This window comes from Oryctolagus cuniculus, chromosome 17, assembly GCF_051225735.1.
Source record: "Oryctolagus cuniculus isolate XC-2025 breed Fujian yellow rabbit chromosome 17, ASM5122573v1, whole genome shotgun sequence".
Taxonomy (NCBI): Eukaryota; Metazoa; Chordata; class Mammalia; order Lagomorpha; family Leporidae; genus Oryctolagus; species Oryctolagus cuniculus.
In genome coordinates, this window is record NC_142883.1 from 14,584,712 (window position 1) to 14,612,195 (window position 27,484).

At 50.1% G+C, this 27,484-nt stretch overlaps 1 protein-coding gene and 1 long non-coding RNA gene across 6 annotated transcripts in view; one reads left to right on the forward strand and one right to left on the reverse strand.

Moving 5' to 3' along the window:
* The first annotated feature begins 8,638 nt into the window (after window positions 1–8,638).
* On the forward strand, window positions 8,639–25,136 carry LOC149121099 (uncharacterized). Of its 3 annotated transcripts, XR_016223533.1 has the most exons (4): window positions 8,639–8,813; window positions 13,509–13,632; window positions 24,626–24,711; window positions 24,942–25,136. It is a non-coding gene; the product is annotated as an uncharacterized LOC149121099 (long non-coding RNA). The 3 variants fall into 3 exon arrangements; XR_016223534.1 differs by lacking the exon at window positions 24,626–24,711; XR_016223532.1 differs by having other exon boundaries at window positions 8,642–8,813; window positions 24,626–25,136.
* Window positions 13,661–27,484, reverse strand: part of LRRC37A3 (leucine rich repeat containing 37 member A3) — a 73,503-nt gene continuing 59,679 nt past the window's right edge. For all 3 annotated transcript variants that reach the window (XM_070060480.2, XM_070060479.2, XM_070060481.2), the window contains 6 exons: window positions 23,730–25,519; window positions 23,277–23,381; window positions 17,888–17,937; window positions 16,132–16,180; window positions 15,915–16,057; window positions 13,661–15,827 (listed from right to left, as the gene is read on the reverse strand). In XM_070060480.2, the coding sequence (XP_069916581.1) occupies window positions 15,731–15,827; window positions 15,915–16,057; window positions 16,132–16,180; window positions 17,888–17,937; window positions 23,277–23,381; window positions 23,730–25,519 (2,234 nt within the window). In that variant the 3' untranslated portion in view covers window positions 13,661–15,730. The remainder of the gene's footprint in view (window positions 15,828–15,914; window positions 16,058–16,131; window positions 16,181–17,887; window positions 17,938–23,276; window positions 23,382–23,729; window positions 25,520–27,484) is intronic.

Below are 27,484 nucleotides of genomic sequence, written 5' to 3' on the forward strand. Positions count from 1 at the left end.
GCGGCTTAGCCCACTGTGTTGTTGAAACCCAATTCAATGCATGTGCCTAGCCTCCACGTGTGGCAATTCCCTCCAGTTACTCCAATCCTTTCATCAGAGAATCTTACCCAACAGAGCTTTAGGCAGAGGTGTAAATGGGAATCAGTCAGGATACCGCTGGGGACTCTCACATGCCACACCAGAGCGCCTGGGTTTGAGTCCTGGCTCTGTTCCCATCCAGACCCAGATGGAGTTCTAGGCACCTGGCTTCAGCCTGGCCTGGCCCTAGCCATTGTGGCCACTTAGGGAATGATCCAGTGAATGGACAATCTCTGTCTTCCTCCCTCCCTCCCTCTGTAACGCTGCCTTTCAAATAATTAAATAAGTCTTAATAATAATAATAATAATAATAATAATAAATGGTCGGTGAGCAAAGCAGGAAGAAGATGTGTCCCTGAGAGAGCAGCAATGCTCACATCTAGTAGGAAACTCACCTGTGGGGCAGGCGTTTACACAGATCAAGACATCCACATCCACAACAGAGTCCCTGGGGTTGATTCCTGAGTCCTGCTCCTGAACCCAGCTTCCTGCTAATGTTGACCCTGAGAGGCATCAGTGATGACTCAAGTAGTCGGGCCTTACCACCCATGTGGGAGACCTGGATTGAGTTCTGGGCTCTGGCTTCAGGCTGGTGCCCCAGACCATTATGTTGGCATTTGAGGGGTGAGCCAGTGGATGGAAGATCTCTGTTATCCTACCTCTCCTTCTCAAATAAAAATACATGTTTAAAAATGTCAGGGGCCTGTAGCGTAGTGGGTAAAGCCGCCGCCTGCAGTGCTAGCATCCCATATGGGTGCCAGTTTGGGTCCCAGCTGCTCCACTTCTGATCTAGCTCTCTGCTATGGCATGGGAAAGCAGAAGAAGATGGCCCAACCTTGGGCCCCTACACCTGCATGGGAGACCAGGAAGAGGCTCCTGTCTTTGGATCAGTGCAGCTCTGGCCATTGCGGCCAACTGGGGAGTGAACCAACGGATGGAATACCTCTCTCTCTCTCTCTGCCTCTCATTCTCTCTGTGTAACTCTGACTTTCAAATAAATAAATCTTTAAAAAAAATAAAGTCAATGAAGTTGGGGTCATGATGAAGGCTCAGGAAGACCTTGCGTATAAGGCTACCATGACAGGCGGGATGGATGTAGGGAACTATGAGGAAGGACCGTTCTTACAAGAAGGTGAAGGTGCCATTGTAGGTGCTGGACTCTGGCACAGGCACTCAGCGAGACCAGGACATGGCAGTGTCTCATGTCTGCAGGTACAGAGCTCACAAATGGTGGTGTTCCTTTTGCACAGTTGAGCTGTGTAAGTGTCTGATTCAAAGGCTGAACTGTGCCTGTAGTTAAGTTTGGGTGCTGAGCATGAACCTGGCCTGGCTGTAGAGCTGTAGTCGTCTTCGGGGCTGTAGGGTGTTCAGCTTCTATAGTGGCTCCTGGTGTTTTGGTCAGCTTCAGCTTCAAAGGCTGAACTGTGACACTGGGCAGATGCTGAACTTGATCCGGAGCCAGTGTTGGAACTGTCATCCCATAATACACTGGGGGTTGAATTACAACCACCTTATATGGTTCAGGAAGCTGAGCTAGGGTCTCCTGCATGGTTGTAGCGGTTTAAATTATACACTAGGTTGTGGAGTTAAGGTAATTTCCGGGTCCAGGTTTAGATGCTGAGTCTGGATCTAGTCTGGGTATGGAAGTCATCTCTGGGTACATCACATATAGAACTGCAGACTTCACAGCTGTAGAATGTGTCTATACTAAGCAAAGGGGCTTTGGTAAGTTCCAGCTTCAAAAGTTGAAGTGTTACATTGGGAAATTTGGATGCTAAGTTTGATCTTGATTTGGTGTTAGAACTGTCACCTCATTAATACACCAGAGGCGGAGCTACAATCTTTTTAGGTGGCTCTAGAGGCTGATCTGGGCCATCCTACATGACTGGAGGTTGTTCAATGTCCATATTCGATTATGAAGTGAAGGTAAGTTCTAGGTCAAAAGGTTGAACTCTGACTTCATTTAGGTTTGGACAGGAAAGCGTTGCCTCAGAGTGCACTGGAGGAGGTTCTGTAGTCTTCTTCAGGGCTGAACAATGTTCAGCCTCCATAGTAAGTTTTGGTTATGGTAAGCACTCGGTCCAAAGACTATACAGTGATGTTGGGCAATGCTGGGTGTTGAGCTTGATCCTGACCTGGTGTTCTAACTGTCCCCTCTTGGTACAGAGTGGAGGTTGCCTTAGGAGTCTGATTTGGAGTCTCCTGAGTGGTCAGAGAGGATTCAAACACCGTACAGGGTTCTGAAGCTATGGTAAGTTCCAAGTCCAAATGTTGAACTGTGACTTGAGTCGATTTGGATGCCAGGTCTGAATCTTGTCTGGATTTGGAGCTGTAGTTGTCTTCAGGGCTGTAGAATGTTCAGACTCTGTAGTAGGTCTTGGAGTAATGGTGGGTGCAGGGTTGGTGCTGTGGCATAGCAGGTAAAGCCACTGCCTGCACTGCTGGCATCCCATATGGGCACCGGGTTGAGTCCTGGCTGCCCCACTTCCGATCCAGCTCTCTGCTATGGCCTGGAAAGCCATGGAAGATGGCCCAAGTCCTTGGGCCCCTACATGCACATGGGAGTCCCAGAAGAATATATTTATATATTGGTAGATGCTAGGTCCAAAGGTTGATCTGCGACATTGGATGACACTGGAGACAGAGCTTCATCCTGACCTGGTGTTGGAACATAATACACTGGAGGCTGAGCTACAATCTCTCTCTTTTTTAAAGATTTACTTACTTATTTGAAAGAGTTACACAGAGAGAGAATGAGAGGCAAAGAGAGAGAGAGAGAGATCTTCCAACCTCTCGATCACTCCCCAATTGGCTGTAATGGCTAGAGCTGAGCCAATCCAAAGCCAGGAGCCAGGAGCTTCTTCCAGGTCTCCCATGTGGATGCAGGGGCCCAAGGACTTGGGCCATCTTCCACTGCTTTCCCAGGCCATAGCAGAGAGCTGGATCGAAAGTGGAGCAGCCAGGACTCGAAATATGGGAAGCCAGTACTGCAGGCCGTGGCTTTACCCGCTATGCCACACTGCCAGCCCCAAGCTACAACCTCTTTAGGTGGCTCTGCAAGCTGAGTTTGAGTCTCCTGCATGTTTGGAGAAGGTTCAATCTCTTCACTGGGTTCTGGGGTTATGATAAGTCCCAGGTCCAGATGTTGAACTGTGCCTTGAGTCTGGTTTGGATGTTGAGTCTGAACCTGGCCAGGGGATGGAAGTGTCACCGCAGGGTGTTTTGGAGGAAACATGGTCTTCTTCAGAGTGACAGAATGTTCAGCCTCCATAGTGGGTTCTGGAGGAATAGTAAGCTCCAGGTCCAAAGGTCTGTGTGTGATGTTGGGTGACATTGGATACTGAGCTTGATTCTGACCTGGTGTTTGAACTGTCACCTCCTGATATAGAGGAAATTGAGGTACAACTCCCTTAGGTGGCTCTAGAGATTGAACTGGGGTCTCCTGCATGGTTGAGAAAGTTCAACGTCCTCAGTGAGTTATGAGGTTAGGGAAAATTCAGGGTCTAAAGGTTGAAATGTAATGCTGGGGGGCCAGCACCATGGCTCACTTGGCTAATCCTCCGCCTGCAGTGCCAGCACCCCAGGTTTTAGTCCCGGTTGCTCCTCTTCCAGTCCAGCTCTCTGCTGTGGCCCGGGAGGGCAGTGGAGGATGGCCCAAGTGCTTGGGTCCTTGCACCCACATGGGAGAACGGGAGGAAGTACCTGGCTCCTGGCTTTGGATCGGCGCAGTGCCAGCCATAGCAGCCATTAGGGGAGTGAACCAACGGAAGGAAGACCTTCCTCTCTCTCTCTCTCCCTCTTTTTTTTTTTTTTTTTTTTTGGACAGGCAGAGTGGACAGTGAGAGAGAGAGACAGAGAGAAAGGTCTTCCTTTGCCGTTGGTTCATCCTCCAATGGCCGCCGCTGCTGGCGCACTGCGGCTGGCACACCGCGCTGATCCGAAGCAAGGAGCCAGGTGCTTCTCCTGGTCTCCCATGGGGTGCAAGGCCCAAGCACTTGGGCCATCCTCCACTGCACTCCCGGGCCACAGCAGAGAGCTGGCCTGGAAGAGGAGCAACCGGGACAGAATCTGGCGCCCCGACCGGGACTAGAACCTGGTGTGCCAGCGCCGCAGGAGGAGGATTAGCCTATTGAGCCACAGTGCTGGCCTATAACTCTCTCTGTCTCTCTCTCTCTCTCTCACTGTCTAACTCTGCCTGGCAAAAAAAAATTAAAATTAAAAAAATTAAAAATAAATAAATGTAATGCTGGGTAACTCCGAATATGGAGCTTGATCCTAAGCTGATGTTGGAATTCTCACCTCCTGATATACTGGGGTTTTGAGCTGCAACCTCCTTAGGTGTCTCCAGAAGCTGAACAGGGGTCACTTGTTGAGCTGGAGAAAGTTCAGCTGGGGCCTTTTCTGGGTTAAAGATTCCACCACCTCAGTGAGCTCTGTAGTCTGAGCTGAGTGCTCTTGTGTGAAGAGATTTCAACCTTATTAGATGGTTCTAAAGGCAGAGCTAAGGGCTACTTAGTGGGTTAGAGAGGGTTGCTCCAGCAATAGAAGATGGCCCAAGGCCTTAGGCCCCTGCACCTGCATGGGAGACCCAGAAGAAGCTCTTGGCTCCTGGCTTCGGATCAGTGCAGCTCTGGCCATTGCCGCCAATTGGGGAGTGAACCACTGGATGGAAGACCTCTCTCTCTCTCTGCCTCTCCTGTGTAACTCTTTCAAGTAAATAAATCTTTAAAAAAAAAAAAAAAAGTCAGTGAGGTTGGGGACATGAGGAAGGCTCAGGAAGACCGTGAGGATAAGGCTACCACAACAGGCAGGATGTAGGGAACTATGAGCTACTAGCTGAACTGGGGGTTTATGTACTCAGATGGCTTTGCAGGCTACACTGGGGCTTCTAGAATGTTCAGTCTCCTCATGAGACTCAGAATGTTGAAATGGCTATTTCTGCCCAGTGGAGGAAGGCACAGTGTCCTGAAGAGTGCCTGGAGGGGCTGGCGCGTGGTGTAGCACGTCGGGCTGCTGCCTGTGGTGCTGGTATCCCACATAGGCACTGGTTCGGGTCCTGGCTGCTCCACTTCCGATCTAGCTCTCTGCTATGGCCTGGGAAAGCGGTGGAAGATAGCCCAGGTCCTTGGGCCCTTGCACCTAAGTGGGAGATCTGGAAGAGGCTCTTGGCTTTGGATCAGTGCAGCTCTGGCCACTGCAGCCATCTGGGGAGTGAGCCAGCGGATGGAAGATCCCTCTCTCTTTCTCTCTCTCTCTGCCTCTCCTTCTCTCTCTCTGTAACTCTTTCAAGTAAATAAATAAATCTCTCTCTAAAAAAAAAAGTGCCTGTAGGCTGACCTAGGCCTCTTGCTGAAATGGAGAAATTTCAACCTCCTTGAAGGTTCTGAAGTTTTGCCACGTTCCACATCTGCTGGCTTACTTATAACACTGCGCAAGATATAACGATGAACCTGATCCTGACTTGGAGGTTGGAATGTCACCTCGAGATCTGGTGGAGTTTGAGTTGTACTCTCCAAAGGGAATTCTGGAGTTGGAGCTGTGACCTAGTCCTGGGCCAGAGATTTGTTCTCCTGATGGGGCATTGCAATGTGCGCTGGGGTTTCCAGCTGACTTCCAGAAGGTTCCATTTCCTCAGAAGACAAAGTTGAATTGGGCACTCCTGCTGAGAGAGGGTTCAGTGTTGACAGGAGGGCCTGGAGTCGGAGCTGGGGTCCCCTGTTGAGTTGGAAATAATTTAACTTCCTTAGTAGGCTGTGGTGTTAAGGTAATTTCCACACCCACAGGTTTGACTACAACAGTGGGCAGGTGGTTAATAATGACCCTGGTCCCAAGCTGGAGGCTGACTGGTCACCTCATGCCCAGTGGAGTTTGATATACTCTGATAGGGGACTCCTGGCTTGGGCTACGGCCTTTTGCTAGATTAGAGGTTTGACTTCCTACTGTACTTTGCAGGCTGCTGTGGGGCTTCCAGTTTCCTCAGGAGACTCAGAAGGTTGAGCTGGCTGCTCCTGCTCCCTGTGAGGTTCAGTGTCCACAGCAGGCCCAGGAGGCTGAGCTGGGGCTTCCTGCTGGTCTGGGGAAGATTCAGCCTCCTCAGGAGACTCCGCATACTGAGGCGGTTGCTCCTGTTCAGTGAAAGATTCTGTGTCCCCAGGATGGCCTGGCGTTTGAACAAGGGCCTTATGCTAGGCTGGAAATGACTCAACCTCTTGGTAGGCTCTGGAGGCATCCACATCTGTAGGTTTTATTTTTTACTATTGGACAGGTTATGACGATGAGCTTGATCCTGACCTGGAACTTGGATGTCAGCTAATGACTCGATGGAGTTTGAGCTGTACTGACTATAGGGGACTCTGGAATTTGAGCTGGGGACCCTTTGCTGGGCTGGAGGTTCAACTTCCTCAGGGGGCTTTGCAGGCTATACCAGAGCGTCCACTTGGCTTCTTCAAAGTTCAGTCTCCTCAGATTATGCAGAAGGTTGATGTGACTGCTCCTACTCACTGTGGGAAGTTGAGTGTCCACACGAGGGCCTGTATTCCAACTCAAGCCTTCCTGCTGGGCTGGACAAAGTTCATCCTTGGGAGACTCGGCATACGGAACGGGCTGTTCCTGTTCTCAGGAAGAGTGTGGGAGCCTCTCGCTGAGCTTCGGAAGTTTCAGCATCCTTGGCAGGCTCTGAAGTTATTATAACTTCCACATCTACAGCCACAGTCCTTACACTGCACAAGCTATAATGATGATCCTGCACTGGGGACCGAACTGTCGCCTCATGAGTTGGTGACTTTCTCCACAGGAGATTCTGGAGCTTGAGCTGGGACCTCTAGCTAGACTAGAAATTTTAATTCCTCAGCAAGCTTTTCAGGTGGTTTCGAGCTAGTTTCCAGAAGGTTCAGTCCCCCCAGGAGACTCAGAAGGTTGAACTGGCTGTTCCTGCTCACTGGGATAAGCGTCAGTGTCCACAGGAGGGTCTAGAGTTTGAGCCTGGGTCTCCTGCCGAGCTGAAAGTTCAACCTCTTTCGTAGGCTTTGAAGTTATGGTAACTTCCACACTGGCAGGCATAACTGAAACAGCGGGCAAGGTATGATGACGACAAGCTTGATCCTCAGAGACCAAGCTGCTCCGGCATGACTCGGCGGAGGCTGAGCTGTACTACCCATATCAGATTCGGTGGAGCTGGAACCTCCTGCGAGAGTGGAGGCTCAGCTTCCTCAGGACACTTCCTAGGCTGCACTGGGCTTCTGCTTGGTTTCCAGAGGATCCAGTCTCCTCAAAAGACACTGAAGGTTGAGCTAAGGCCTCCTGCGGGACTGCAGGTGATTTCTCCTGCTAAACAGACTATGAAGGCTGAGTCAGGCCGCTTGTGTTGAGGAAGGCTCAGCATTCTCAGTGAGCTCTAGAGGCTGACTGGGGCCGGCTGCAGGTCTGGAGGAGGCTGGAGCCCCATATTTGCACTTTTAACTGCAACACTGGGCAAATCTGAGGGGACAGCTTCATTTTGACTTGGGAGATGGGGCATTCACCTCATGATGGGCACTGAAGGTGGACCTACAACTTCTTCAGTAGCTGTAAATAGTGAGCTGTGGCCTCCTCCTGGGTTGGAGAGCTTACCCCACTGCCTCCCGTGAGCGGCGAGGACTGAGCTGGGCCTTCTTGCTGGGTGAGGACTGGACCTCTTCCAGCGTCTCCAGACTTTGCGTTTGGCCCTGTAGCTGGAATTGAGGCAGTTCCATTTGCTCAGAGGCATCCAAGGGGACTCCCCTGAGTTCTCTAGAATTTCAAGGTAATCTGCCAGCACAAACTCTATCCATCCTTGGATGTACACAATCATCCCGCAAAATCTGCTTTTGAAGCAGTCTTTGTAAATGGGTCTGGCGTTCCAACAAGAACCTCAGCAAGTCACTGGTGCTGAGCCAGAACAATATGAATTTTGTTGCTTTTGAACCCCACCTAGAGGTGGAACAAGTGTGTCAGGTGACTGACGCCCCGGAGCCTGATCCAGGGCTGCAGTTTGAGTCCAGGAAGCAGAGCTCCAGTCTGATTCAGATTCCCATTCCGGGTTAGCCTGTCCTTGAGAACCTGACATGAAACAGGAAATTGATGGGGGGGGGGGGGCGGCTTGTGAGCTGAATACCACGCCCGGAGTAAAGAACCAAACTCACAGTGGACCCTGAGGTAGGGCCAACACGTCGGAAGGAGTAAGGGGCCCCCGGTCTGCTGGGCTCACGAAGCCATCGGGCTTAAGGTTGGAATCCTGAGTGAGGGTGCGGCAGGAGGGAGAGGCGAGACCCGCCCCGCCCCGCCCCGCCCCGCCGCCCCTGCGCTGCCCTCCTAACTCACCCAGGGGAGCGCGGGGCCGGGCGCGGGGTATTTTCGTCCAGCGCTGCCCGACAGTTCGGTACCCAGCCTGCGGCCTCTGCTCACCGGCATCAGGAAGTGGCGTCCGCGGCGCCCGACGCGGTCACGCTAGCTGTCCTCTGGCCCCGCCCCCCGCCCGCGGAGCCAATCGCAGGTCCCCAAGGAGCGCGAGGAGGGACGAACGGCTCTCATAGGCTCAAGCCCCAAGATAAGCAGCTCGCGGGCGGGAAATCAGGGGACTCGCTCTGTGCCGCCGGCTCCTGCTGGTCGGCGTCCCGCTGGATCCTGGCTTCTGGGTTCCTGCCCTCGCTTGGCCTCAGCACCATCTGCGTGACACTGGGGCTGCCATTTCGCCTCCCTCGGCCGACGGTCGCCCCCTTGTGAGTGGTACCGAGCGCGCCAGCCTCGTCTTTGCTTCCCCGGGCGCGTCAGCGTGGGGCCCAGGGCCATGTCCGAGCCTCCCACCCCGCTTTCAGGGACATGCGTGCACACAGCTTGGGGCACGGGCGCGCCTAGAGGGCCCCTAGGGCGCTGTCCCCTGGGTAACTCTGTCGGTGCAAGGGTGAGGCTCAGGGGCCGCTTCTTCCTGTCTGGCCCGTATGTGGCTGGTTTTTTTCCATTTAGTGGACACATATACTTTTTCTTCTATCTATCTATCTATCTATCTATCTATCTATCTATCTATCTATCTATTCATTTGAAAAGTAGAAGTAGAGAAGGAGAGAGAGCTATCTTCCATCTGCTGGTTCACTCCGGCAGGGCTGGGCCCGGTGGGAGCCAGGAGCTTCTTCGAGGTCTCCCGCTTGGGTGTAGGAGTCCAGGGACTGGGCCACCTTCCGCTTTCCCAGCAGAATCAGAAGTGAAGCACTCAGTACTGGAACCAGGGCCCACATGAGATGCCTGCACTGTAGGCGGAGGCTTAACCTTTGTACCCTACAGCACTGGCACCTTCCTTTTTTTTTTTTTTTTTTTTTTTTTTTTTTTTTTTAAGATTTGTTTATTTATTTGAAAGGCAGAGAGAGTAGGTCGGTCAGTCGGTCTTCCATCCGCTGGTTCACTCCTCAAATGGCTGCAACAGCCTGAGCTGGGCCAATTGGAAGCCAGGAGCCAGGAGCTTCTTCTGGGTCTCCCACGTGGGTGCAGGGGTCCAAGGACTTGGGCCATCTTCTACTGCTATCCCAGGCCACAGCAGAGAGCTGGATTGGAAGTAGAACAACCAGGACCTGAACTGGCACCCATATGGGATGTTGGCACTGCAGATGGTGGCTTTACCCACCTCACCACAGCGCTAACCACCCCCACACACATAAACTTTCAAATGGACTCCGAGAAAAATGTCCAGATTACTGACTACAGCCAGTGAAGGATAGAGCAGGGGTGCTGGCAGGGACTGTGTTCTGGGCACTTGACTTGCTGGCAGACCATGGCCAAATGGAAGCCTGGGGCCTGAGTGTGTGTGTGGGGTGTGGGAGCCGCCATGTGCAAATGCTAAGAGGGGATGGGGGTGGCTGGGAATAGCCCAGTTCTTGGACCCAACCTCCACTGACCTTGGCCGGGGGTCCTGTGTTCCCAGCTTCTCCAGGAAGGATGGTGTCCCTCAACCCTCAGCAAGGTTGGGGCCCCACGGCCTACCTCAGTTTATAAAGCTGGCCTTTGAAGTTGGGGCTGGGTAATTCTCTCTAGGAGTGAAGTCCTCTCCTGCTCGGATTTAGGCTGGATGAGTCTGTGGGCGTTCAGTATGATGGTTGAGCACAATGATTCCAAATAAGACTGCAGAGACAAGCTATTCTTGTAGTGTTACACGCATTTTGAACAAAGTAGAGAGTAAGGGATTTTTCTAGGAGAAGCCAGTTACTATGGCAAAAGGACTTCCTGTCATAATTAGTACAGCAAGAGCATTGCAGGCATGTCCTGCACCCCAACTTAGCACAGAATGTCCTTAAGTCATTCCACTGAATCTGCACAGCCACCATCTGCTGGGGCTGGGAACCCCTTGATGTAATCTCATCTGCTTTTCAAGAGCCCCTCGTCTTCTGGTTTTTGCTTCCTTCCCAGTTCTCTTGACCTCTCTGAAAACTCTGCAGGCTTCTCTCTCTCTCTCTTCTCATCTTCCTCTTTTGGCTTGTTTAAAGCTGCCTAAGGGCATGGGTCCTGGGAGCAGATGGATAGTGAACAAATTTTCACAAAATATCGGACCATAAGCTCACCAGGTAGACTCTAGATGGGAGACAGTCTTTTTTTTTTTTTTTAAAGATTTATTTTATTTTATTTGAAAGACAGTTACAGAGAGGTAGAGACAGAGAGAAAGGTCTTCCATCCGCTGGTTCACTCCCCAGATGGCTGCAACAGCTGGAGCTCTGCCAATCCGAAGCCTGGAGCCGGGAGCTTCTTCCGGGTCTCCCACGCGGGTGCAGGGGCTCAAGGATTTCTACTGCTATCCCAGGCCATATTAGAGAGCTGGATTGGAAGAGGAGCAGCCGGGACTAGAACCGGCGCCCATATGGGATGCCGGTGCTTCAGGCCAGGGCTTTAACCCACTGCGCCACAGCACTGGCCCTGGGAAATGGTCTTATGTCCCCATATGACTTAAGCAATAATAAAAGGCCCCTGCAAACTGCTGTGGGACCTGGAAGAAGAACCTGGGAGGTATCCAGGAGGGCAGCAGCATCTGGGAACTTGGAAAGCTCTAGGAGTGGAAGCTGAAGGTTAGTTCAGTCTGGCTTCCCTCTCTGTCCTCCCTTGCTCATCTCACTCCTTTGGCTTTCAGTAGCAGAACCTCCCTCTTGTTTTACTTTTGGGAGGAGCCCCCTCTACTCCATGTGATTTTACTGGGATCGAGTTGTTGATTTAAAATCCCCCCACCCCAAATAGTGTATGTGACCAAGGCTGTCCCTTGAGAACCTTCTGAGAACTGCCTTTTCTCCGGGATGTCTCTTCTGTCCAGCAGTACTGAGTTGGAATCATCTTTGCAGATACAGGACATGAATCCACCCAAAGCCAAATGCATCACAGAGAAAAGCAGAGTCAAGAGATAGCTGGAGCTGGCGCTGCGGCTCAATAGGCTAATCCTCCGCCTGCGGCGCCAGCACACCAGGTTCTAGTCCCGGTCGGGGCACTGGATTCTGTCCCGGTTGCTCCTCTTCCAGTCCAGCTCTCTGCTGAGGCCTGGGAGTGCAGTGGAGGATGGCCCAGGTTCTTGGGCCCTGCACCCGCATGGGAGACTAGGAGAAGCACCTGGCTCCTGGCTTCGGATCAGCGTTGTGTGCCGAGTGCAGTGTGCCAGGTGCAGCGGCCATTGTGGGGTGAACCAACAGAAAAAGGAAGACCTTTTTCTCTGTCTCTCTCACTCACTATCCACTCTGCCTGTCCAAAATAAATAAATAAATAAATAAATAAATAAAAAGATAGCTGGAGAGGAGAACATTGATTCCAGGATGCAACCATATGTGGTATTATTTTTTTGAACTTGGGTAGTCATCTATCCCCAGACCACAGCTTCTTCATCTATTAACTGGAGAGAATAAGTGGCTATAAGATTTAAATGAGGGGCTGGTGCTGTGGCGTGGTGGGTTAAAGCTGTCGCCTGCAGTGCCGGCATCTTATATGGGCACCGGTTCTAGTCCCAGCTGCTCCTCTTCTGATCCAGTTCTCTGCTATGGCCTAGGAAAGCAGCAGAAGATGGCCCAAGTCCTTGGGCCCCTTCACGCGCGTAAGAGACCTGGAAGAAGCTCCTGGCTCCTGGTTTCAGATCGATGCAGCTCTAGCCGTTGCAGCCATCAGGGAGTGAATCAGCAGATAGAAGATCAATCAATCTCTCTCTCTCTGCCTCTGCCTTTCAAATAAATAAATAAATCCTATAAAAAAGATTTGATTGAGATAACATGCATATGCCCTGCATATGTGATTGTTGTTAGTGATATAATGGATTTATTGTCTCTGCAAACAGTACTTGCTGCACATGGGCTTCAGAGGCCATAGGTTGGCCAGGGATCTGCAGCCATAGGTTGGAAGTCACTGCTCCAGACATTGCCTTTTGAGCTGGGTAACTTGTATTCTCCTGTCCCTGTGGGACCAGTGCGCATCCTCTCTCTGGGAGCGTGGACTGGTGTGGCACAGTTACTCCCAATCCACTCCCACCTTAACTGGCCTGGATGTGGGTTACTTACAGGCAGGATCCCCATCCCCTACTCCCCCAACCTCAGGCTTGCTCCGGAGGCAGGTGCATGCGACAGAACGTTTATCTCTAGGAACTAGGGACAGCTTTGCCAGCAGGGATTATAGCTGCTGTTCATGCATGTGGAAAGAATTTCTGGGGGAGAAAATGCTTATCAACAACTAGTTGAGTTTTTCCTTTAATGCTCTCCTTATACTTGCAAATTCGCTTTGTTGCTTTGAGCTCCTCAGAGCAGACAGTATGGCAGGAGCTAAAAAAGTTCACATTGTGAAAAAAAATTAAATGTGAAACCGTAATATGTTAGCTTATTTTGTTTTAGGCAAATTGCAAAGTCATTTCCTAAGAACCAGTGCCCAAGTACAGTGATCTCATGTAGGGATTCTCAATTCCTAATTATTTTCTCAAATTCATTTAAAAATACATAATACAAAACATGATATAAAATTCCAAACCTGCAAAAAGGAATATGGCTGTAGCCTTCTAGTTACCCTCCTGGAAGGCAACTACCATTACCCAGTTTCTTGTGTGTATTAGAATTACCCTATACCAGCATTTCAACAGAACAGAACCAGCTGGTCTCCATGGAGAGTTGGAGAATTTCCGGTGTGGAAAGTGTCCCCCACCCACCCACACACCCCGCCAGCACACGCAGAGCACGTGTCAGAAGTGAAGTACCAAAGTGTGAGAGCATAGTGAGGAAAAACTGTTTTTTCCTATGTGCAGGACATTTTGATACATGTTTGTAAACTCTTTGACCCTTTTTTCTTCAAGAGATAGAGTCTAACGACTCTGCCCTTGAATGTGGCCTCAATCTGGTGACTGACTTCTACTTGGGCTGTGTGGCAGAAGCAGTGCCCTGGGCTGCTGTAGCCGGATCATAACAATACCCATCTCTCCTCAGACCGCTCACTCTGGAGGGAGCCAGCTGTCCTGATGTGAGAACAGCCCGCCAGGCAGCACGTGGCCAGGCCTACACGGGGAGGAACTGAGGCCTGCCTCCAACAACCGGCATGACTTGCCCTCAGGTGAGTGGGTGAGCCACCTTGCAGGTGGATCCGCCAGCCTCAGTCAAGCTTGCCGATGCCTGTAGCCCTGGCCAGTAGCTTGAGAACCTCCTGAGTGCCCCAGAGCCAGGACTGCCAAAGCCACTGCTGAACTGTTGACTTACTACAACTCAGAGAATAGACATTTTATTGTTATAGAGCATCAGATAACCAGATAACTGGCTGGCATGGGGGTGGAGGCAGACAGACTGAGAGCCTCTGAGCTGGTGTATTAATTAGCAATGCCCAGGTCATGCATGGTTGGGGACTTTTGCCCTGGGTGCCAAGTTTTCTTGTTCTCACGATATTTGCTATGCCAACAAACCTATAGATTTTCCTGGGCACAAAATTCCTTTCCCCCTGTCATATAAATGGGATGCTAGCATCAAATTGCACAAATATAAATTAGAGTTTGGGGGGTGATCTACAAGCAGAATAATAAAAGAACAGACCCAATCCCCCAGGCTTTCAGAGAAGGGGGTTATGACAGACTTAGCTCTGCTGGGAAGGCAGCAAGTACAAGGGTCTCTGATCATGGTCTCTTGCCAGCTCCCAGTTTATATCCAGTACTTTGTTTTTGTGTGTGTGTGTGTGCGTGTGTTTGACAGGCAGAGTGGACAGTGAGAGAGAGAGACAGAGAGAAAGGTCTTCCTTTTGCCGTTGGTTTACCCTCCAATGGCCGCCGCGGCTGGCGCACCGCGCTGATCCGAAGGCAGGAGCCAGGTACTTATCCTGGTCTCCCATGGGGTGCAGGGCCCAAGGACTTGGGCCATCCTCCACTGCACTCCCTGGCCACAGCAGAGAGCTGGCCTGGAAGAGGGACAACCGGGACAGAATCCGGCGCCCCGACTGGGACTAGAACCCGGTGTGCCGGCACCGCAAGGCGGAGGATTAGCCTAGTGAGCCGCGGCGCCGGCCTATATCCTGTACTTTGATTAATCAACATCCTTCCTGCCCTAGTGATAGAACATGAGCTGGCAGGGGGAGTGTCTGTCCTCAGGACTCAACAGTGTGACCCAAGTGCCCAGCACTGAACCTGGCCCCTGCTGGTGCTCTGTATACGGTGGCAGCCATCACCCTCCCATCAGTGTGACTGTCGTTACTGACCCTGACGGCAGCCCTGTTTGTACTTCTCTTCATCCCTCCGTCCTTGAGTCGGGCAGCAGAACAGTTAAGGCTGAGAGTCTGACAGCCCTGGGTTAAACCCTATCTGGTTTTGGATGTGTGACCTCGGCCTGTCACCTTCATTCCTTGAGCCTTGTTTTCCTTCTCTGTCAAATGGTGATTAAAATACTAATACTAATACTAATATTAATAATAAAGCCCTGCTTCCATGGATTCCTGGGCAAAATGGCACAAGACTGGAAAATGCCTGACCCAGGCTTGTCCCCAGGTGAGCAAATCGCAAGTAGTGGTATCTGCTGCCGCCCATTATTATCACTGCTTGGGCTTGCGTTTCACACGCAGGAATATGTGTTGGTTTGCTGAAGTCAGTGGGCAGAGGAAAAGGTGTTTTCCATTCTCATCAAGGAATTTAGGAGGTAACCTGGGCCAGCACGCAGCGCACAGCCAGACCAGAGAGCATTCCCACCAGCCTGCGAGATGAGAGCCCCTTCTCCGACAGGAGACACATTTGTTCATGAGCTTGTGGGCTCGGGGAAAGGAGGCGGCCCCACAGAGCCGGGGCTTCTCTTCCAGGCATCCTGGCGACCCCACGGGCCCTCGGAGGGGCCGGGGGAGGGTCGTCTGTGTAAATGACGGTTCTCGTGAACCAGCGGGCACCAGGGGCCTGGTATTGGTCTGGAAAGGCTGCACCTCCAGGATGGCGTGCTCAGGCCCTCGAGACGGCCTCCCCCGGGGGAGCACAGTGAGGGCCCCCCAAGGATGGGCTCGTAGCCACGCTCCCGCGTCTGTCGCCTGTGCCCTCGTGGTTTGTATACAATGCACATCTTCATTTCTCAATACCTGGCCAGGATTGCTTATGACTATCACACGCGCGAATATGAGAAAATAAGTATTTTATAAGCAACGCTGAGAAGCCAATGTTAGAACACGTAACTGGCGGGCGGCCGGGCGGCGGTCACTCTGTGGGCTGCTCCTCGGGCGCTTCGCTCTCCTCTCCTTCGGCTGTCGACTCCGTAGGGGCCTCCTTCTCGGCTGGGGCTGCGGGGGGCTCCCTGCGAGGAGAAGAGCGCGCCAGGGCTTTCCCTCCCGCCCTCGGTCTCCTCACTTAGGTCAGGAGGTGAGGTCGCCCCGCCCTTTACCCTGCGTCCTTGTTGACGGTCTCGTCCTCGTCGGAAGACTCCTTGTCGTGGAGCTTCCGGGCCATGTCTGTCTTGCGCGTGGCGTTGAGCGGTCTGTACATATCCCGCAGCCAGAGGGGCCACCTTAGCCAGAAAAAGCCCTCCTAGAAAAGGAAGGGGAACCGTGAATCCCGCCTCTCCCTGCCTCCTCAGCCGCACACCGCATCCTCAAACTTACCTGCGCCTCACTGTCTGTGCACTTCCTGGGCGCGTGTTGCAAAAAGCCCCTGGAGAAAACACACAGACAGTTAGAGGTTGGTGCCATTTTTTCACGTCTCTCCCAGTGTGCGTCTCTGGTGTTACCGGGACAAAATGTGTACCTCCCTCCATAGTTAGAGCGAGCAAAATCACCCCAGACCTGGCATCCTGAGAACAACTCCGCGTGTGCTGGGCTTCCTGGAGCTCCCCAAGTCTGTCCAAAAGGGCCCCCGGTGGCTCTGCAGACACCTTGCACCATTGCTTTGCATGGGCCAAGGGCAGGGTTGTCAGCCCCAGCTACTGTCTTGGCCAAGCACCCTCGTGCAGTGAACAAACACAGCCATACTGGCAGAAGCATTTTCTCCCTCCAGGAGGGTTGACACCAGGCCCCTCGGACTGAGGCTCACATGCATCATTCCCTGGGGGGTGAGGGAGAAGGTGCTTCTGCGTTCATAGCTGCTTTAGCCCCTGCAAATTGAACCACATCAAGCAATGCCGCAGTCCAAGAGCAAAGTTCCCCAGCTCAGAGATTTTCACACTGCTGGTATCTGTCACTGATGGGAGAGTGAGTTGTGAAACCAGTTAAAGGACAAGGCTAGCACCGAGACACAAGATACTCTATGGATATGAATGGAACAGAGAAAGGCAGAGTGCATTGTTTTAGCAACTGCTTATGTCTGTATAGTACGTGTATACTGACTTCTGGAGAAAATGTAGCTCGCAGCCCGAGCCCAGTGTGCTCCAGGGCGAAGTCCCAGCTGCGAAGGAACTGTCCTCTTTCTGACAGTAGCAGTGTGACCATGGGGCAATAGCCCCTTTCTCCTTCTGTTTCCTTGTTGTGAAAGGGAGAGACAAATTACAGTCTAAAGGTCTCTCCAGTTAAAGCTCTCAGAGGTTTGGGTAGGAGGAAGGGGGGGGGGGAGTTCTGGTCTGTCGGGTGAGAAGGAAGCTTCCTGCCTCTTTAGGGATACTCAGGCACTCTCCTCTCCAGCCGCCTTGCAGGAGACTAGCCCCTCCCCCCAGTACCGTGTAGCTGTCCCCAGCCCTCGTCCAGAGCCTGCAAGGTGACCTCTACACTGGCCAGATGCCCAGCAGCAGCAGGGGCAGCACGGCCAGAGCCTCTCCCCAGCTCCTCTGTCCTGGAAGGACTGGTGGCAGCAGACGCGCCCATGTTAGTGCTGTGTTACTAACTCAGCTTTGGTTGGGATCCAGCTTTGCTGGAGTCAGGCAAAGCATTAGGGTAAGTATATGCTTCCTGCCTCTGGCAAGTTCTTTATTATAAAATGAAGAGATAGAAATAGATGAGTTCTAAGTTCTCCTCTAGTTCTAAAATTCTGATTTAAAAATTACCAGACTGGGGCCAGTGCCGCGGCTCACTAGGCTAATCCTCCGCCTTGCAGTGCCAGCACACCGGGTTTTAGTCCCGGTCAGGGCGCCGGATTCTGTCCGGTTGCCCCTCTTCCAGGCCAGCTCTCTGCTGTGGCCCGGGAAGGCAGTGGAGGATGGCCCAAGTGCTTGGGCCCTGCACCCCATGGGAGACCAGGAGAAACACCTGGCTCCTGCCTTCAGATCAGCGCGATGCGCCGGCCGCAGTGCACCAGCTGTGGCGGCCATTGGAGGGTGAACCAACGGCAAAAGGAAGACCTTTCTCTCTGTCTCTCTCTCTCACTATCCACTCTGCCTGTCCAAAAAAATAAATAAATAAAAATTAAAAAAATTACCAGACTGGTACTTACCTTGGATATTTTTCTATGTCTTCCCCTGTTCCTGTCCTGTGAGAGTAAATCTGTTTTGGAAGAAGACACAATCATTATTCTCCATCACAGCGACCACTGTCTTCACATCTTTCACATTCCTTTTTTTTTTTTTTTTTTTTTTTTTTTTTTTTTTTTTTGGACAGGCAGAGTTAAGACAGTGAGAGAGAGAGAGAGAAAGGTCTTCCTTCCATTGGTTCACCCCCCCCCAAATGGCTGCTACGGCCAGCACACTGCGCTGATCCAAAGCCAGGAGCCAGGTGCTTCTCCTGGTCTCCCATGTGGGTGCAGGGCCCAAGCACTTGGGCCATCCTCCACTGCCTTCCCGGGCCACAACAGAGAGCTGGCCTGGAAGAGGAGCAACTGGGACTAGAACCCGGGGTGCCAGTCTGCAGGTGGAGGATTAGCCAAGTGAGCCGCGGCGTCGGCCTCACATTCCTTTAAGTCTCATCTACCCACTAAGAACATTTTTGAGGACAGAAGCTCTATGCTTTTAATTGTTCTTTGACTCTTCCACAGTACCTAGCTTAGGGTCTTGCATGCATCTGGGACTTAATACATTTTATTGACTGCTTTAGATAACATGAGATAGATGATTCTCAATGAAACCTCTTAAAGGAGAAAAAGAAGCAAACAGCCTTAACTTGAAGAAGTACAGGCCAGAAACCTAAACAATGGTGGTGTTTTAAAGTCAAGAACAAGAGTAGAATGCTGGGGCTGGCACTCTGGCACAGTGGGTTAAAACCCTAGCCTGCGGCACTGGCATCCCAAATGGGCGCTGGTTTGAGTCCCAGCTGCTCCACTTCTGATCCAACTCTCTGCTAATGTGCCTGGGAAAGCAGTGGAGGATGGCCCTACACTCACGTAGGAGACCTGGATGAAGCTCTTGGCTCCTGGCTTGAGATTGGCCCAGCTCAAGCCATTGTGGCTATTTGGGGAATGAACTAGTGGATGGAAGACCTCTTTGTCTCTACTTCTCTCTGTAAGTCAGTATTTCAAATAAATAAATCTTTAAAAAATAAGTAGAATGTTTATTATGACTGCTGCCATCCACCACTGTTGAGGAGGTCCTAATCAGTGTAATAAGAAAAAAATGGGATGTAAATATTGCAAAAGAAGAGACAAAACTGTCATTATTTGCATGTAAAATGATGGACAATCTGAAAAGCCCAAGAGAACCAACTGAAATTTTGTTGGAAGTAATATGTAAGTTCAGAAAGGTGGCTAGATGCCCAGTCAAGAGATCACACACACTGCAGTGGCTTTCCTGCACACCTCCAATAACGGGGAAATGCAAGAGGGGTCCCATTTGTAATGGCAACAGAAAGGTATAAAGTATCTTAGAATAACCTTAACAAGAGAGTGTAAGATTTATGTGATGAAAACACTAAAGCTCTTCTGAAGACCATAAGGTATCATATTTCCAGGTTGTTATAAAGAGGTCGGTTCTCAAATTGAATTCAATCTTATTCAAATCCCAAGACACTATTTTTTGGTTTGTTTTGTTGTTGATGTTGTTTTACAAAAACTGACCAGCTGCCATTCTGGTGTGGGGAAAATATGCAACACTATCTATGAAATGTATGAAAAGCTTAGAGAGCAGGAGCTTGCCCTTCCAGAATATATAGCTCAAATTCTATCATAAAGCAACTGGAACAGGGTAGTGTCATACAGGTGCCGGTACAGAAGAAGAGAATCAATGGGAAGACCACAGAGTCTAGATTAAGATATTTTAGGTTGGCAAAGAATGAACTGTTCAATGAAAATTGTTTTAAAACAATTAGATGTTATGTAGGGGGAGAAAAGTTAGATTCCCTACTTCAACCATATTGAAAAAAACAATTCCAGGATTAAAAAAATATAAGAACACAATGTTACTAAAATCCTAGAAGAAAATAGAAGATTTCTTTACTCCATGAGATTTCAAGACCCAGACCCCATGAGCAGTAGGGTGGAACTGGCACATGTGAGGACGTGGACCAGAAACTCCCTGCCCAGCCCATGCCTTCCTTCCCACTGGGTTGTTAGTATTGTTCTTATTGCTTTAGAAAACTCCCTATAGCAAATATATTCATCATTCCAAGGATTTTCGTTGTATTTCTGTTTCTAATATTTCCCGGTGTGACTGTAAGTAGGGGATAGAGAACAGAGTAACCAGGAAGGAGCACGGACTGCAGTAGGGGAGATACTGGGTTGTGTTAGTTTTCCATTGGGATTGAACTTGGTTGCCTTAATTTTTTTTTTTTTTTTTTTGACAGGCAGAGTGGACAGTGAGAGAGAGAGACAGAGAGAGAAAGGTCTTCCTTTGCCGTTGGTTCACCCTCCAATGGCCGCCGCTGCAGCCGGCGCACCGTGCTGATCCGATGGCAGGAGCCAGGATCCAGGTGCTTTTCCTGGTCTCCCATGGGGTGCAGGGCCCAAGCACCTGGGCCATCCTCCACTGCACTCCCTGGCCATAGCAGAGAGCTGGCCTGGAAGAGGGGCAACCGGGACAGAATCCGGCGCCCCAACCGGGACTAGAACCCGGTGTGCCAGCGCCGCAAGGTGGAGGATTAGCCTATTGAGCCACGGCGCCGGCCTGGTTGCCTTAATTTGTAAGAGGGAGATGACGGTATCTCCCTCACAGCACTGTTTTGAGGGTTAAGTCAGCAAGATACGGAAAATTCTTTGCCCCATGCTTGACGTACATAAGTGCTGAGTTTGCTAGCAGTGTCACAGACAAGATGGGCAAATCTTCGAAAGGTTTCTGCTGTGGCATCAGGCTTACAAAGCTCTTTTTCATGAGATTATTGAAAAAATATTGCTTTCATTTTATTCTCAATACTCTTTGAAGTTTTTTCTTTTTTTTACGTATATTGAAATATGTCTAAGGTGAGAAGTAGTGATCCGCCATGAATTGCAACCCACCGCAAATAGTTCAGAAGCTGGGCTATTATCATTTATTCATTTTCTCCCATGGATTAGAGTATTAGAAGATGACATTTCAAAAGCTTTAGGAACAGGGGCCAGCGTTGTTGCACAGCAGGGTTTTGAGTCCTGGCTGCTCCACCTTCCATCCTAATGCACCTGGGAAAGCAGCAAATGATGGCTCAAGTGCTTGGGCCCCTGTACCCACTTGGAAGACCCAAATGGAGTTCTGGGATCCTGGCTTCAACCTGGCCCAGCCTCAGCCATTTTGGCCATTTGGGGACTGAACAAGCAGATGGAAAATCTATCTCTTCCTCTCTCTGTCACTGTACCTTTCAAATAAATCTCAGGAGAAAAAAAAAAAAAAAAAGGTCTAGGAACACATGAGTGTGAGTATTGCCGGACTCTGTATACTACTTCAAATTAATGTTAGGTTTCATTGTTCCTCACTGTGGACCCGCCACTCGTCCTTTGAACACTGTTATTGTTTGTTACAAGTGAACACTGCATGCTCCCTGTCCTCACAAAACTTCTTGTCTAAATGGGGAGAGGACCCATAAGAACATAAATGAATACAGATAGAAGTAAGCTGAAACTATACATTTAAATTCAAAGCAGTGTAGGACTTTATTGAAATTTCCAAACAGCCAAAGGCTACTGTCACCTGGAGATGCCCAGGGCACTTTGTGCAATGGCCAGTGAGTGTCTTCACCAAGACCTTGGCAGCTGACCGTGTGTGGGTCCCCACCTCTTGGGCTCAGAAATCAGTCTGTTTTGACACCTGAGTGAAAAGCAGACTCCAGGTTATGACTTGACAGGTCATCTGTGTCTGCATGACCAGGGAACTGCCTGTGCAGACGCAGGCCGCCATGGCAGCCTTGAAGAAGAGAATGAAAAGGGTCAGCAGAATCTAATAGAAAGAGCTGAGGGGCTGGATTTGTCCATCTCACCACTGGACTGACTCCACGTCTTCTGCCTGGGGCTCTCCCCCTGCCCTTGTGCACTGTTAGGATGAGCACTGCCCACCTGGTCTCCTCCTCATCTCTTCTACACTTCTGTCACTCACCAGCCCTCCTGGGCTAGACATGTCTCCTTTAGATATGGTAGTACACTCAGTGTCATGGAGGCTGAGAGACAGGGAAGCCCTTTGGTCCTTAAAGACTTTGGCTGAGCTCCATTATGTGTTGACCTTGGTGTTTGAGTTTTTAAAAATGTCCACATTTTTAAGTTTTTGGGGAAGGGGAAATGCCTCTCTGGCTTCACAGAGAGGTGACAGATCTCACAGAGGGACTAGGCCCTAGAGGACTGCAGTATTCAAAGAGGGCAGTGAAATAAGGGAATTTTAAATGGGCAGAGGCGAAAGTAGGAATGGGTATGGTGTGACTGGGGTATGGCAAGGGGCTGCCATCATAGTAGAGAGAGTAAATAAGGTAAATTAGGTTGGATGGGTAGGGTAGAGTCAGGATTAAAGCACTCTTTCAATATTCAAGCACTCGCTTGTTGGGAAAAGCTATATACCATTATATATAATTGGAAAAAAAAAGGTACCTCCAGGAATGGGATATGCTAAATCTAACACACCTTAGAGTATGATGCAAGATTCAACTGCAGTGCACTAACCCTGATTTGACTGCTTCTACACTGGAGCAGTAGGATGCTATATGAATCTAATGTCTCTACAAGACAATACTTCTGTGTTCTGGTAGTGTCCTGAGGACAGTGACAGTTCCTGGAGGGAGGAGATTATACATCTCTCATCATTTCAGCAATGAGGAAAGAAATCAGTGGTAGAAAATAGGAAGTTGTGATTACATCAAATCATTGACATAGTTTTGTAATGGAGAAATTTTGCCATCATATTAACTCTGGCCTTGGCTTTTGTTGTTGTTTATTTTTAAGATGTATTTATTTGGAAGGCAGAGTGACAGGGGAGGGGAGGGGGAAGGTTGTCCATCCAGTGGTTCACTCCCCAAATGGCTGCAATAGCTAGGGCTGGGCCAGGCCAAAGCTAGGAGTCAAGAACTCTCCAGGTCTCCCACATGGATGGCAGGAACTCAAGTACTTGGGCCATCACCTGCTGCTTTCCCAGGAGCATTAGCAGGAAGCTGGATTGGAAGCAGAGTAGCCAGGACTTGAGCCAGCACACTGACATAGATGCAGGCATCCCAACAGTGGCTTAACCCACTGTACCATAGTTCCTGTCCCAACTCTGGCCACTTTAAACTTCTCAGAATTGTCTGATGGCTTCTTACCTTGGTTCCGATTGTATAGAGACCTCCTGGGAGTGAGGTCCCTTTAGAAATCTCTGGAGTATACATTTTAATAAAAGGACAAAGCATGACTGGCTGAAAAGGAATGTGTAGTAAAAGTATGTGGGTAAGTGGCTTTGATTTTTAGTTTGCAGATTCTGTCTATTGTAAAGACGGGATGTACTCTGAAAACCTGAATTAATTATTACTCTTACCTCAATAAAACAGAAAATCATAATCAAAATCATCACTACTGAAGTCACAGATAGTACCAAGATGAGTTTGTTGTTATAGCCATATCCTGGAACTTCTTTTGTGAGCTGGCAAAAAAGAACAATTTAAAAAGACAAAATTTAGAGAGAGAAAGTATAAATACTAACTATTCAAAATCCCATTCTTCCAAGTAAGTGGCTTAAAGGGTCTTAAAGACCATACAAACTAATGTGTTACATAAACTTATTACACATTCTCTTCTACAGTTTGTTAATCTTTTGTGTTAGATCTGTTTCATTCTATAAAGGAACAATGTGGGGAATCGTTGTCTTGACCACAGTTGTGTGCCCAAGACAAGGTAAGGACCAGGAGCCCCTGGGCTTCCTGCTCGGGTGCTTTACTGACACGTCCTAAATGACAAAAAGTCCGGGTCTCACGTCTCAGGTTGTCCTCACCTCTCTCGAGTCCGGCCCCTTCTGCTCACTCTGGGCTTCTGTGCTCTCGTTGATGTAATTCTCAGTTTTCCATTGGTCCGTATCCCATTCTGCCTTGGCCACCTTCACCTCCTGCCGCTCACTGAGGAGCTTCATCAGGAGGCCTGTCCTGGAGATGAGCTTGGCACAGGCCAGTTGCACATGGGTCTCCGAGCAGTCCATTTTCAGAGTCCGGATAACATGAGAAATGAGCCTTCTTACATTGTTGTTGGGGATGAGGGAGCGGAGCTGCTGGTTGAGCTGAATTTCAAACTCATCCCCCGGGGACGACAGGGAGGGGTAGGTGAAGTCTGCGGGTGTGGAGGGGGCATCAGTGCTCATGTTGGGGTACTCCCGTTGCGTCTCATTGGTGTGCTTAGCGGTCGGCATCGGGCTGAGTGCAGTCCCAGCAGAACCTGCAGCCAAAGGATTCTCCCGGGTTGTGTTGGCAGGGAGTGTTTCTTCCAGCTCAACCATGTTTTCTACCAAAGTGTTTCCTTCCAAATCGTCTCCCATAGAAGGGTTTTCTTCAGTAACGTTTTCCAAGACAACCTCTTCCAGAGCAGGACTTCGCTGAGAAGTCAGGTCTCCCGGGGACGAGAAGGCCTCTCGGGAAGGCGAGCCTATGAGACTCCGCAACGCAAGGAAGGCAGGCCTCTTTACAGACACCTGTGTGTTGAGGGGATTTTTCCTTCTGAACTTCCGACTCAGTTTGGCCTTGGGGGTTCTGAGGACCAGATGAGAGCGGGTTTTAGGAAAGCGGTAATTTGGTTCAGAATAGATTGGTTTTGCTGCCTCCATCTTTTTCACTCTAGCATTTGCGTCTTCTAAAACAAGCATGGTGTAGGTTAAGTCTTTCCCTTTGTTGTTGAACTCAGGGAGAGGTTCTACGAGGGAGACAGCAGAAGACCTGCCCACGATGTGTTCCTGCAGCACAGGGGAGGCCATGGCTTCGTGTTCCTTTGTGAGCGAGGGCTCAGCGTGGAGGGAGTTTCCTACCCCCTGGCTGGGCCGCTGCACCGCGTGGTTAAGCTCCTCCAGCTCGCCAGGGCCTGCCCTCCCCAGCCCACCTTCAGCGAAGCTCCCCCCGAGGGGCCCTGCGCGCTGTCTCCTGATGCTCTGCTTTCTCCTCTCCTGGCGGAGCCTTTTCCGTAAGCCCTTCAGCCCCTTGATGACTTTTTTCACTCTCTGCAGCCTTCGCCTTCCGCTGGGAGTGGTTGCCAGGCCGTTCTGCTGTGACTGGGCAGTTTCCAGTTTCTTTAAGAAGATTTGGCGTTTAAATTTGGGACCTAACAGCATGGGCTGCATAAGCATGGCGGCTTTTTCTCTCCTTTTAACCTCATCAATTTTTTCTTTAATTTTTGTATCTAATAAATTTTGCAGAAAATAGAGCTTCCTCAATTTACTTTTGTAAGTTGAATTGGATACAGTTTTAAGAGAGGGGCTCCTTTTATTGGTTTTCAGGTAACCCAAGTGTTTATCTCTATCACGTACTTTTGACAAAAGCGGTCTAATGAATGGTAATAATGTTGATTCTGCATCTTCTAGATTGCCCTCTGACAAATAAGGCAATATGTAATTTAGTGCATTCATAACATCACTCTCATCATTAAAGTCTGGCTGCTCTTTCATGGAGCCTGGAACATCGAGCTTGCTTTTGTCTGAAATTTCCTCCTCTGGCTCAATAGTCAGCTCCGTGCTGGTGTTCTTCCTCCGGGCTTGCAGTGCCTTTAGGAATGCTCCTTTGGGATTCCGTATAGTTGCTTCCTCAACTGTAAAAACAAGAGAATGCTTTTGATAACAGGAGACTGATGGGACAGCTTTTTGTCAGTCTGTAGTCATGCAACCCATCAGTTAAATCAGGAGTCCCCAATATTTGGGTGAGAGAGAAAATAAACCCAAACTGAAGCCTGTGAAATGGCAACACCAGGAGAAGGAAAGTCTTTTGAAAGAGTGGCCCTCAGCAGAGTCCGCAGTGTGAAAAGCAGTGGCTGTGTTTAGGATTATTCCCTTGGTCCCCAGTGGCCGAATGCCCAGTACCCAGTAAAAGCCCAAGGCTGGGAGACAGACAGTTCCCACGCGCTGGAGCCTCTGCAGCTCTGTCCACCCACAGTCACGTTCTCTACTGTCCTGTCTCAGGTACCGAGGGAGCACCAGGCTCCCCCTCACCCGCTTCCAGTGACCTTGTGTTCTTGCCGCCATCAACAGGTGACCACAGTGAGAGACAGTCACGTGAGCGGAGCTGGGGCCGAGATGCTAGAACAGGGGCTCTCCTCCTCACCCGGACGTGTCCTTTTCCCCTGACGTACCAGTTCCTTCACTTGGTCCCTGTTCCCGCGTTTCCCAGCCCCATCACAGAAGGCTCCACATGCAGAAAAACATCACACCCATCCTGGCTCTTTCTTTGAGCAGGGCTCTGGGGTGTAGGTGAAGAGATTTGTAGGTTGCAGGTGGTATGCCTATATAGAATATTCAGTGAATCTAGGGAATGATAGCGATGTCTGGGTCCTAAAATATAGAAGGGAAAAAGCTGCTTTCCCAGAGGCCTGCTTTGCTTTCATGTGTAGTATTTCCAGCTCTACTTAGGGAACCATCCAGTGCTTCCAAGTGCAGGAAGCCATTGTGTGGCTGGGTTTCTTTTCCAGACCTTGTAGTGAGTGTGAGAGGATAAGGTGAGAATCATGAGGAAGTGTGGTGGGGCAGGTAGATAGCCAGAGGGGAGGACTGAGGCTTCGCAGTGCTGCCCTGCCGCGTCCCAGCACAGCCACCACAAGGCAGGTCTGGCTGACCTGCTGTGCAACCTGCAGAAGCCCTGGCCAGCTGGTACACTAGCCATAGCCAGCCCTCCACACAATGGCCCGGTCTGCACCATCCAGACTCTTTCTGTGCACTGCCCAAACCTGCCTTCTGTAGAGCAAAAACCACAGACTCCACAACGTTTTAACTTAGAAGAAGCACTAGCTAGAAATACCCAATATGGCCTCCGATGACCTTTAGGTCATTATAATAAAATTAACCATGGCCAGCCCTGGCACTCCCGTCATGCACCTGATGTCATGATACTTTTAGGATTTCCAAAAAATGGGCACAGAAATGGGTAGTACTCAAGGTCCATCCCCTCTGAATGTTCAACTAGGCCCCTCCCCGGACACCATCCCTTACACCTCCCAGTAGTACAAAAGGATGACCCAAACCTTGTCGGGGATTCATTCCCACACTTGCTCTCTCTCTCTCTCTTGCTGGCACTTATTTATTGAGTGTGTATTTACCCTCTGTTTAAAATAAATCTTGTTTTCCTGCTCACCTTTATCGACATTTCTTCCTTGAATTCCTTCTTGCCACTGAGAGAACCCTGGACTAAGCCTAACTGGAGGTCAAACCCACAACACACACAGAACATGTGGCTCATGGAAAACCCAAATTTGGGGAGAGAAGACCTGGGTGCCAGGCTCTGACACTTAACACCTGTGGCCATGTTTTTCCTCATCTGTAAAAGCAGGTTAAAAATGATTGTTCTGTCAACCTCTTGAGGAAAAGGGAGTAATATAATAGGTGGAGAACTATTCTGTAAAGTTAGCAACTCTGTACACGTATACCATTAGTACTGTGCTAATGCCCCAGGTAAAAGATCTGTATTCAAGCTCTCTGGGGAAAAAAAGCAGTAGCATTTTGGAAGTCACAAAGTTAGTGGTAAAAATCCTCATAGACAGAAAAACACTTAAAAGCACCTGGGTGTT